The 12,770-nt window shown below is 44.3% G+C and overlaps 1 protein-coding gene across 1 annotated transcript in view; it reads right to left on the bottom strand.

Annotated features, from left to right (window-relative positions):
* Positions 1–12,770, bottom strand: part of EXT1 (exostosin glycosyltransferase 1) — a 351,045-nt gene that overhangs the window by 25,744 nt on the left and 312,531 nt on the right. Inside the window, exon 6 of the mRNA XM_078686856.1 lies at positions 11,823–11,941. Within this exon, the coding sequence (XP_078542982.1) occupies positions 11,823–11,941 (119 nt within the window). The remainder of the gene's footprint in view (positions 1–11,822; positions 11,942–12,770) is intronic.

Here is a 12,770-nt window from a genome sequence, read left to right as displayed (position 1 = left end):
TGCAGCGTTGACTTGCTCCACCTCCCCTACTTCTCAACTCCCACACCACGCCATTTTCTTGAGACTCGTTTTTCAGGGGCCAGCAGCTGCGATTTGCTACTTCACCACTTCTTTCTCTATCATGCATTTTCACACACTTCAGTTTACTACTCCAAGGTGGGCATCTGACATCTTAAGAAAGGTCATTTAAAAGTATAGAGAGAAAAGGCAGTGTGATACAGTAGTGGAAATGTTAGTGATGCATACAGGTACATACATAATCGTGTTGGGACAATGGCCAACACAGTGACAATGCCTGCATGCGCATAGGGGATGCATGCACATTATGTCCTCATCACGCTGGGGGTGGCCATGTTGATTTGTTTGGTATGGTTGCTAATAAGTGCACCAACCATTTTTTGCCTATATTTGCAGGTGTTGTTCAGCATTGGCAGCAAGCATTGGCAAAACCAAAAGGTCAGCTAATGACTTCTACAGTAGTAGAGTGTAAGCCTCTGCTCATTTGGAGGTGCAACAGCAGCTGTTACGAAACTACAAGTGGTGGACCTATCATAGCAGACTTGACACATTTATAATAAGCATTCTGTCAAGTCATTACATTTATTGTATAATTACTGTCCAACTGCATTCGCGTTCCAAATATATTACCACCCATTAGGCAGACCCTATACCATTGCAATTTTGCCATTTGCAAAAAAAAAAATTAAAAAAAAAAGGTAAAATCCTAATTAAATCCTCTCTTTTAACCTCCTTTTATTGGCCCTGCACTGCCACGCTGGGTGAGAAAAAGGCCTGTCAGGAGAGACGTGTTTACTTACTCTGACTCCATAACAAAAGACTACAGGAGACCGGGCCTCCTTTGGCAATCTTTGGTCCCTACAACGCCCCTCCACCCATGTGGCAATTATCTGTCCCCACCTTCACCTCTAGATAACTATTCCTGCCCACCACCCGTGACACCCATCAGTCACAATTAGCGTGAAATACTTGGTGCTGGAGGAGAGCTGTTACTTTAGCCCCCTCTGTTCTTCCACCTTAATTTAAGTTGGGAGGTGGTTGGAGGGGGAGGAAGTAACAGCTCCTCTTCAGCACCCAGTGGTCGAAGTGAGGAAAAAAAGTAAGGGACCTATGGGCAGAGCATCAGAGGGCAGGAATAACCAGAGGACTGGATCAGTGGGCGGAGTCAGAGGTGTGGCCAGAAGGCACAAAATATCCCCATTTTTAGTATTTGTTTGGGATTTCACTGACCAGTTACAGTTTATGTTTTTTTAATTCAACCAATGGATACACATGAATATTTAAGGTTTATTATGAGTTATTCACATTAAAATATATTCACAAAGTGGGATACATTTCCAATCACAGAACGTCCCAAATACGCTTAAAAGAAGCATACGCCATTTGTCTCCGAGCCATGGAGTTTGTCATCAGCACTTCTTTTTTTCTAAAGTGCAGTTCAAACATGAATAGCAAACTATCCTAGTTTGCAAATGTTTTCTATAAAACTATGGCTCTGCCATATTTGACAACACAACATCTGCCACATAATCTGACAATTTTAACTAAAACGGTTTGTCGCTCACACAGATCTAAATTTAAAAAAATGTGACTCGTGCAGCTGCGAAGTCGAAAGCGCTTCGCAAAGGTTGACTGAACAACTTTCTCACTGCTCTATTTGTATGTTACGCTGGTACTAATAAGGCAACATCTTTCCAGAGATTGTTAGCATGTGTAAAATGTCAAAATAATAAAGTATCAGAAAATATACTGCATTGCGCTGCAGCCTTTTCTTTGCAGCATCATTTTTTCGACACTGCAGCATAATTTTGTCCTCCTTTGCTGCATAATTCAAGTAGCCCCAAAGCAGACAGCACATGTTAAAAGTGCTTGTGAATGAAGCAGAGAGACTGTGAAGTTTGCGAACTTAGTTTGGTGTGCATGCAAATCCTGCATTGTCGATATCTGGCGAGTTGCAGCCACTACTGCTGAAACAAGGCCAATGGAGATACCAATTGTGAGGCGGACTGGACTCAAGGGCAGCGCCGGTGGAGCTCTCGCAACAATGTTTGTTGGTGCTCCTCAATGACCACCTCCACCACAGATTCCCTCACTACCACCCTTTAACAGTGCCCCTCAAGACTCCATAACCACACTCTGAGGCATTTTATTTGATTTATAGCGCCGCTCATACCAGTGTAGGGTGTCGGAGCACTTTATATCACACGTATTACACAGAGACAATTAATTATACATGTGTAAATCACTGTATAGGAATGTTACCCTAAGGCAAAGGACTACAAGGTGTGGAAGTCACATGACAACCATACTAGTAGGCAATATAGTTTAATAGTGATTGGTCCGGAGAAACACAAACTGAGAATTAAAAGGTAATACCATGGTTGGGGGTTCTCTTTAATAATCAGAATTGATTTCCATCTGAATTAACACCTTTTGCAACATTATGGTAATCAAAGTCTGGGGGAAAAAACATAACACTGTAATTTATACCTCGCAGTTTGCATGCACCTCTAGGATGACAGTTAATAGCTCACTGTTCTATGTTAAGATTTTAACTTATAACCTGCAAGTAACAAAAGGATCGCTCTGACAAAAGAAGTAACCCACTGACCTATTTACATTATGTGCACTTTGTGATCTGCATGGTCCATTTCTTTGCAGCAGGCACATTAACCATCTGTGCTACCTTTACATGAGTCAAAACTTCCACTAGACAAAATTCTGATCTCTCTCTAGGAAGAACATTAATCACCAGAGTTATCATGACATTTTTATTGTTTCTGAAAATTGCTGGAGGCCAGGAAGGAGGTAGCAAGCGCTTTTAAAACCATAATATACTTGCAAACAAGGAGCTCCCACCCAAAGTCAGCACCCAGGTGGCAACGCCCTAGAGCTAGCCCTTCAAGGATCTGTGACCTTAGTGACAGTCACTATTGCTCTAGGGTGTGCTGCTTCATAGGCCCGCCAGCAAGACTGGAGATGAACTTCAGCATGGATTATGGGAGACAGGCCTTCAAGGTTAACCTACACTTGCCAAAACTAGGGTACACCCGCTGGTGCTAAGACACCAGGGCTTCTATGGTCTTGCGGGACCTTCTTAGGTCTAGCATGGGAATGTGCTCCTTCAGGAAAGTGGTATGGTGAGGCTGGTCATGAAGGCTGAACCTGGCTCCCCAGTTCCAAATTCAACAGCTCTGACCATAGTGCCTCATCCTCTCCCTCACTGAACACCATACTGCCCCACTGAGAGAAACTCACACTGCCTTCAACTTACAACCCAATTGTGCCCCGCTATAAACACCTTGATGCGACTCAGTTAAAATTAGGCACTAGACAAGAGCAATATGCTGCCTACAAAAAAAAACAAAAAAAACAACATCCTGGAAAAAGCAAACACTCATAGGGAATGCAAGATTAGGTAAACCATGTGAAATGTAAGCGGAAACATGGTTACCATACATACAGCTTTTACACTCACTATTCAGAAATCCATAAGTGCTTTTGCCTGAAAAGGACATGACTACAGGGCCCAAAAGAGATCCATTTCAATGTCCATTGTTTATATCCTTACAAAACGTAAGCAGTCCGGTTTAAAAAGACCACATCAGTAAACACAGAGCCGTGGTACACATTTTTTTTTAAATTCAACTATCAAACAGGCATTGCAGTACCCCCAGAATTGGCGCACTGGGGAAAAAAATGCTGCTCAAAGATTTTTTTTTTTTTTTTCAAATATATTTTTATTGCAGAATTAGAAACCACAGGATACAATCAATCAACCAGTGCACTCGTGACATCCCCTCGTCCACTAAGAAGTCCAAACTGTACACAGCCATTCAGCCCGCATCCCGGGGGCCGGGCGGCATGTTATTACATTCAATAGGAAAAGCACGGTGCACGTCCCACGGGGACCATGGTCGAAAAGTCGTTGTACGTATCTGCTTTTATCCCCCCCACCCACAACAACATCTCCGTCAGCCATCCCAGAGGTAAAGCAGTGACACCGCTCATATCGGGGCCTGCCCTAGGTGCTATCGTTCTATCTCGCCTGGCTGCTCCCTCCAGCCCTTTCATACTCCACACTGTGCCAACCATCCTAGTAGAGTCAAGGCACCCAGGCGGCTACCATCCAGTGGCTTCCGTCCCACCCCGAACCCCCATGAACCAGTCCCCCCCAAGGCCCCCCCCCCCTGGCAACTGCTGGGCGTACGCCTCGTCCTGTCGAGTTAGATGGAACCACCACAGTGCGGAATATAGCACTTCTGTGTTCGCCCCGTGGTGTCCACCGGCTTAGTTCTCCCCATCCTCGTCGTCCACAAAAGAATCACGCAAGGCCTGCACCACTAGCTCCCATGCACGCGCCGCTTCCAAAACCTTCTCATTCCCCAAAATGCTGCTCAAAGATAGACAAGAAAACAAAAATAGCGCTTCACTGGCAAACTCTGTGAAGTGACGCTAATGTGTTTGGGTGTGAAATCAAATTAATCTGACCACTTTCAGACCACTCTGTCTTGCTTTCTTTCGTTTTTTTTCCCCATATTTTTTACCTTTTATTTCGGAGGCTGCACTGTGGAAAAGAAAAAGTCAGAAAAAGGCCTAAGTGTTTATTTTTGGGATCCATTTCAAAAGGAGGAAAGAGGGTGTGAACAGTTTCTTGAAGTCATGGTTTTCAGTAAGTGAGGAGGAGCTGGTCATAAAGAGAGGGAATAAGAGGAAGAGAGAGGGGCGGGGCAGCTCCAGTAGCAGAGCAGAGGTGGACACTGTCCTTGTCTACTCTGGGCAAGAAGGAAAAACCTTTTGCATCTCTGCCCGCCACGCCCGTCCCCGAGCAGCCATGAACGCCGAGCCTTCTCTGCAGGCCGTGGCTATTTCTGGCGGAATCTATTGAATAAAAGTAAAGGCCTGCCCACTTCGACCACTGCCAGCACCATGTATTTCATGCTGGAGAGCTGGACAGCAGCGCGGTGACCGAGAGCGCGCAACTTGAACATTTAAATCTGCGCTCTCTGGCACCAAACATTTGTCTTCCCTGCTCTATGCAGTGCTGGTTTGCAGGCCCCACACATGAGCCACTGTGTTTTTGTTACAGGCATGTTTAGTGCTTGATGCAGAAATGCTGGAATTTTTGCTTTTTTGGGCCGCATTTTCTTTCTATTTGGAGGACGCAAAATTTGGCAAAACAGGCCACAAAATCCTGGGTGGTATGGGGGTCTGATTAGGGTAAGTTTTGGCTGTTTGACCTAGATACCCCTGGAGAGCATAATCTACAGAGAGTAACTTGGCTATCCAATTGGACTGCAGCATTACCAGATGTCCTGGAACACCATGTTTTTGGCTCAGTAAAGAAAGACGGCCACAGAAAAGGCCTCTTAACTTGCACACATCACCTTGAATGGACATATACATAAACAATAGACACCACCAAGGGCCTCTAATGGAAGGTGCACCTCTCTTTATAAATAGCAAACACACTGCTTTTATATTCGCAAGTGGCAGAAGACTGTCTTGGATGCGGAACAAACTTTATATAAGATGATACATTCAGAGCTGGGGGAGGTTAAAGCACTGTCTGCGAGACAGTCAATGAGACGCCTGACCAAGATTAAGAATGGTCTTCCTTTTCAGGAACAACTGGCCCAAGTAACGAGGCTGGTCTGGGAGCAGCAATCCAAGTGAGCACTGAAAATCTGACTCTCTGCAATCGTAGTACAAGGACTTCATAGAAAATCTATGTCCCTATCATTTATTGCCATTGAGGGCTGACACAAAGGTAAACAGGCCTGACTGCGGATGACTCAAAAGTTTGGCAAGCACTGGGCTGGATAGGCATTTGATAATCACTTTTGTCCAAAGTGATTTTACCCTCCACAAGTGTATGTGGATTTCCTACCGCTGCAGGGTGACTGAAGGAAAGGCAGAGCTCTGAAGCTCACCAAGTTCGAGAGCTCTTCATTCTAGTGCTCAGAGTTTTGAATATGTAACATGACCACAAGTCCCAGACACAGGAGGAAAAGAATGGACTGAGACCTTCTCCCACATGGAACAGAAAAACCAGAGGGCTTGCTCTGGATGTATTTTAGCCCAAACTGCTCTAATCTAAACCCTAAAGCAGAGCTCATGATTACTGCTTAGTGTGGTTATCATCTGCGCTGCTTATTCTGTTTTGAGAATAAAACAATTCCTTTTGGTCGTGAAGGACAACACTAAGAGCCTCATTAAGATGACGGCCGGACGAGCGTCCGGCCGCCATCACATTGGGATGGAGACCGCCCGACATGTAGTCAACGGCTCCACCTGCCTTATTACCATCCGACCACCGTGAAGGCAGTCTGAAACATGGCTTTTTTGATTGCGGCTTGTGCTAAGGGCCGGAAAAGGGCTTCAGCACAAGCTACAGTTGAAAAAGGGATGCTTTGAAACACCCAGGCACCAGGGGTGACAGGGAACCTGCTAGGGCCCCCAAAGTCCCAGTCTGTCTGCCTTTAACATGGCGGTTGGACCACCATGTAATAGCAGAGGGAATAAGGGACATTGTAATCCCTACAGCAGTGCCTCCGCAGGCACCACCTCCATTGCAGGAATTACAGTTGGATCAACGCATCAACGGGCTCCATGAGCCTGTTGGAGAAGTCTGTCTGTCCTACCGCCCGCTGTGGTTCAACTGACGTGATGCAGCAGTTGGGCAGCTATGCTGGATGGAAGTGGGAACGCCAGTGGTCCCACCATCATAATGAGGCCCTAAGCTCTTCAATAGAAGGCGATTTTTCGTTTGTGATGGAATTTAGGTTGTCTGTGAACTCTTAAAATTATATTGCACTGAACAGTTTTTTGTTAATTGTTATAAATAGAAACAAAAGTTATGTGACTGCTACATTTAATTAGAATATAAAAAATATAATATTTTAGTTTTATCGCAAGGTTTGCTTTTAATGCTACATTACTGGTTCTCCCGTCAAAACAGTCTTTAAAAGAAGAAGCCAAGCAAGAGGACTTCATTTTCCATCACCACAGGAAATTACATCACAGAACCCTCACTTCTCCCTCCTCCAAGACCTACTTAAAGGCAGCTGCAACATGAATATGCAGTTGGCGCGCCAAAGGCAAGCCAATCTGCGCCTGTCAGGGCCTGAACTGCACCCAGCACTTTGTACCCTGATTTGATCACCACCCAGCAATACCCTGCAGCACTCCTTAGGTCGCTAGACCCCAAAAACAGTTCCCCCATCTGCTGCCGTGCCTCATACCATCGTTCGAGCTTTCACCTGCACCCACGGCCGGTTTTCCAGCAGCTAAACACCCACACATTCCCACACAAATACTAGCAACATCCCTCCAAACACACACGCCACACAAGCTGCAACAAAGCAAACCAGCACCTCAACACCCACTCGCATGCATGCATGGTTCTCAGCACTCAATCACTCAGCAAACACAACCCAAGTATGGAACCTGCTACGCAGTGACACACCTTACATACTCCATCACAGAGACCTGGCTCAACCCCTCACTGGCTCCCATCATCACCTTGGAAATCCCAGCAGGCTAAATGATCAAAGACCACCTTCACAAACCAGGCGGAAGACTCACTATCATCTACAAGGAATCCATTAAATTTCCAACATCCACAGAGAACGGCACCCCATTCATGGAACATCGTTACTTCAAGCTGCAAATCTCCAAAAACATCACCTGGAAAAGGAACCTTCGCCTACTGACCATGAGCCATATTTACCAACCTCATCATCAACTTAGTCGCTCTGCTCGCCATCGACTTCAGAGCCTAAATTCTACTCTATGCTCTACAATTTCACCTAGAAGACCAAAACAACCCCTGATCCACAGCACTCTTCGTTAGCTTGAGCAACATCAGATTCACCCAGCTGGTCCCAGAACCAACACACACTGCAGGACACATTTGACCACATCTTCACCACAAACAACCGCATCAAATACAACTCCACCACACCACACATGGACCGCCGACTGCATCGATTGTTAGTCATAAGTAATTAAACCTGAAAGCAGTGTGCACTGTACATATGGGTATCTCCACCACATTAATCATCTTACTGAAATCTCATTACATTTCTTTCCATCATTTCTTTTCAATTGTTATCATGATACACTATTGTCTACTTTATTCACATTCATGAATATACAATATGTTAATTTATGCTCACGATTCTCTTTCATATACGTTTTATGGTCACATGAACCTGTTATAACAATGGAATTTTCGATGCCATTTTTCATGCCAATGCATTTTGGGACTCTGTTTCTTCTTCATGGGCAATTCTTAATGTCTGGAACCGCATTGGACTTCAATTCCTAGGGCTGAACTTTCACAAAGCGTTGCGTTCAAATGCCGTCCCGTTCTGCTAATTTGTATTTGTAATGTCAATTTATAACGCGCTAGCAATCGCTCCAAGGAGCATCTCGGCGCCAATAGAGAGACAACTAGATGTGAAGGTTGCCTTACTGCTTAAGGAGACCCGGACCGGGATCACACTAGCGCTCTGGCCATTGAGTCTGGAAGATTGTAAATCCAGGTTTTCAATTGCTTGCGAAAATCAGATTCCTTGTCCAGTGCTCTTAATGGGAGGGGTAGGGCATTCCATGCCTTAGCACCCAGTACCGCTAGGGATTTGCCCCCGCGGGTTTTGAGTCTAAAACTAGGAATGGTCAAAAGATTGGCATTTGAGGACCTTAATGCGCGTTTTGGACAGTATTTTACAAATTTTTTCCTTAGGTAAATAGGGCCTGAATTATGCACAGCGCTAAAGGTGATTGTCAATACTTTGTGGAGGACCCTTTTAGTTATAGGCAGCCAGTGTAATGCATTGAGGGCTTTGGTTGCTGAGGATTTTCTCGGCCATTTCAGAACCAGCCTTGCAGCCGCGTGCTGGACCATCTGGAGTTTATGGGTAACCATCTTATTGGTACCAGCATACAGGCAATTGCAATAGTCAATGCGAGAAGAAACTAATGCAATCGTAACAGATTTCCTTGCTTCGAGGGGCAGCAAGTCGAAGAACTTTCTGAGCATTTTTATTACCCCGTGTAATGCCGACCTGTTTCTCCACAATTCAACAGCTCCTCGTCTAGACAGCTTCAGCAACTCATTAATCAGTTTCTTCGTCATCCACTCCCAAATCAACACTTAAGTCAACATCCCTTCCAGGCTCAGCACTCTAATCCGGGGCAAAAAGTCAGAAGCAAAATGGCTCTGCGCCCTTAGCATGGATCAACCTAGCCCCACAGACAACCTTGACAAGGAGATCAACAACTTCAAGAACTGCATGGACTCCTTTGCATCTATCAAACCCAACAAGCAAACTAGATGATACAAACAAAGCCAGCTGGTACATAGAAGACAAAAAAACGTCACTGTAAACAGCTAGAAAGGGAATGGAGAGCTTGACACCGACATAACTACCTACAAGGCAGCACACAGACACTATCACCAGCAAATAAGAAATCAAGAAAAAAGCACTAGTTGTGTTGTATAGCGTTTTAGGACCCTAGTGTAATTTTCCCGATTCATGCCCTTACATAGGTATAATTCACATTACCCTTATATAGACATATAAATCATACCCATGTTTAGACATAGCCCATGCGGTCCTAATACAGGCATCGCTACTTCCACTAGTTCCAAAAAGCAAAAACGATTTCTTGGAAAACTCTGCTTCAGCAGTCAGGGACATTCCCTTTCTTAAATGTTGATTTATCCTAGAAATCATGGTGTTTTCAAAGAACTACCGTTCTTTGGTGACGTTATTATGTCCAACATTACGTCAATCCAGGCACCTTCAAGGTATAAATATGCCTACACTTGCCCTAGCAAACACATGGTGGTTTGGAGCAGTTTGACTATCTACTTGCTCGACGTATCTCGCTACAGCAAGTGCCGAAGGAAGCCGACCCTCCAGCTGACGCACTGACAGAGAGGCTGCCTTTCTCTCGCTGAGAATCCAGCTCCAGTGTTTCCAAGTTCCCCTTGCGGGGTGTTGGGAAATCGAGTCCGGAGACAGAGATACCAGACCTCCTTCATTCTAAACCAAAGTACGGAGCTGATTAGACCCTAAGAGAAATCTTGGATAGATTCTTGGCAAAGAAACGAAACCTATGTTACACCACTCTTACTTCTTCCCTCGTACTAGACTTAGGTTAGGTACATCGGGGTGGGAGTATTTTAGAAGCACCAGTTGAGTACTTTTAGTCTTTGTTATTTATTTATGTATTTTATGGCTTAGAAACCATACCATGCTTTTACAGTATTATTTCAAAATACTCTTCTTGCTGTATGCATTATACTTTACAGCCAGTATTACGATTGTAGCAGTTCATTTCTTCTGCATGAGAAAGAAGACTGTTCAATAAATACTTTTATTGAAAACGCCAGTCTCTCTATTTCTCTGCACCTCTGGTGAAACGAAGCATGAACGATTGACTGAGTGAAATATCTATCTATTGTTTCCACGACTCTGAAGATCAGTTTTATTTTTGGGGAAACAAAGTTATCATGTTTATGTGGTTGTCAGAAACTAATCCCTTCTTGTGTATTCAAGAAAGTTTCTAGTGACCTCTGAGCTAGCTGGCACTCACAATTAAGTCTAATATATTCGATAGAGACCAAGTCGACCCAAGTCCTACCTCACATCTATAAGATATATTTTTCCAATGCGCAGAGCCTATTGGGAATATAGGAACTACACTACAGTGGACCACATCAAAGGAAGCTAACAGCGCAAGGAGATCTTCTCAATCATTAAGGATTTCACCTCAGCCACTGTCACCAACAACGCTGCCTCTCAACAATTCTGCGACAACCTATCCAACCCTTCCACAGCAAACTCGCAATCATCTACATCTACTCCTACTCTGCACACCAACACATTCCCTGAGAACTCGTTGCTAACCTATCCACAACCAACCAATACGGCTCTCTGACCGAATGGACAATCCTCTCCAGAACCGACAGAGCATCAATCATGCAGACCATCCACTCAGAGGCCCCAACGGACCCATGCCCCTACTACATCTACAACTTCAGAACATCACCAATCAGCACCACCCTGATCCACATGATCAACATCACCATCACGTCTGCCACTTTCCTAGATTAATTGAAACTTGCAGAAATCAACGCTCACCTCATGAAGCACACAGCTGATTTGTATCAATTGAGTAACTTTTCCAAACAACTCCCACACAGACTCCGGAACACCTCATAACCGACCTCCCAGGCTGCACCCACAACACTGCACCTCAGCAAGCTTCTCTGGCTCCCCATTCACGAGCACAGCCAATTCAAACTTCTCACACACACATGCAAAGCCCTACACAACAGAACCAAAACACCTGGATAACCGCATACACTTTCACCAACCCACCAGACACCTACACTATCTTACTCGCATACATCCTCACATCCGCAAAAGCAAGATCACTGGCACAAATATGGTGACACTCAGAGATGCTGCAACATGCACCTCTAGACAATAAATTGCATCAGATTTCACGCGAAACAAACAGGTCAGTCTACATCGCACCCAAGACATGGAATGACCTCCCTCAACACAGAGCCTCCTCCTCACAAAGCTGAAGGCCTGGATCTTCAATATGAGCACTATGGGGACCACCAACCTACACACCTGCCCAAGTGCCAGAATACCCTCTTGGGTGACTGGTGTGCTCTACAACGTACTATAATATAACATACATGTATTAAATATCAAATGGAAATGCAATTTTTTATTGCCTGCTTATGTAAGAAAGCTATAGAAAATGAAAATATTCACCTGCGAACAGTATTGGGATTTGGCTACAGCAACAAGGAGTTTCAGGATAGGCTGTGACTGGGAAACCAAGGGCGTCACTGCATGAATAACCGCTGTAAACTTGGAAGGAGGCTTCAAACCTGAAGGAAAAAAAATAAAACAATCAAAAAAACACAGAAATTAGGTCTCCGTTGCTGAACTGTAACGGTGTAGCCTACCTAGTAACCCAAATGTAAACCCGCATTGTCACTTATAGACTTGCAAAATGAGTATACAAACGTTTAGGAACTGCAACAGGCAGGAACAGCCTCTGGTTGAAGTCTACAACAAAAATGACAATACCAGCGTCTAAGGAACTGGATAGTCGGAGACTTTGAATGCAATGGTATGTAGCAGTTAAGGACATGGTCAATCTCTTCAATAAATGAGTTTTGCAATCAAATGTTGTACATTCGAATCCCAGTCCCAGATCAATCACTTAAAACCCATCCACCTGTGATCCCCGAGTTCGGCACTTGCTGTCGACTTATAATTTCAAGGAATGGAAGCAGAGAACCAATAAATCATATCATTGTTTAGAAAATGTATAAACTGTAAAATTTAGTTTTAAGAGTTGTATGAAAACAATTATAATTACTTGGAAGACTGTTCTATACATAGGATAAAGTACTCCATGCCATCTACAACTTTAATGGGGAGTGAGCGAAAACAGCTCAGGGTGCTTTCTCCAATAACTATGCAAAGGTACAAAACACACCAAGGCCTGGACTATTTAGTTTATCCTTTGTTATTTCTGTGCTCTGGTGTTGATTTTAAGTGAGTTTCGACCTAATAAAAGCGGGCTTTTTTTGGCTTGGTGTGTCTGCTGTTGACGAATATTATGTCTCCATTAACAAAGATCCTTTAGAAGTCCTCCTCAGGGCCTTTAGTTCCACCAACATGTTGGTTAGCTTGAGTAGACTGCTTGAT

Source organism: Lissotriton helveticus, chromosome 4_1, assembly GCF_964261635.1.
Source record: "Lissotriton helveticus chromosome 4_1, aLisHel1.1, whole genome shotgun sequence".
Taxonomy (NCBI): domain Eukaryota; kingdom Metazoa; phylum Chordata; class Amphibia; order Caudata; family Salamandridae; genus Lissotriton; species Lissotriton helveticus.
Note: the sequence above shows the minus strand (reverse complement) of the source record. Positions and strands in the feature narration are given on the sequence as shown.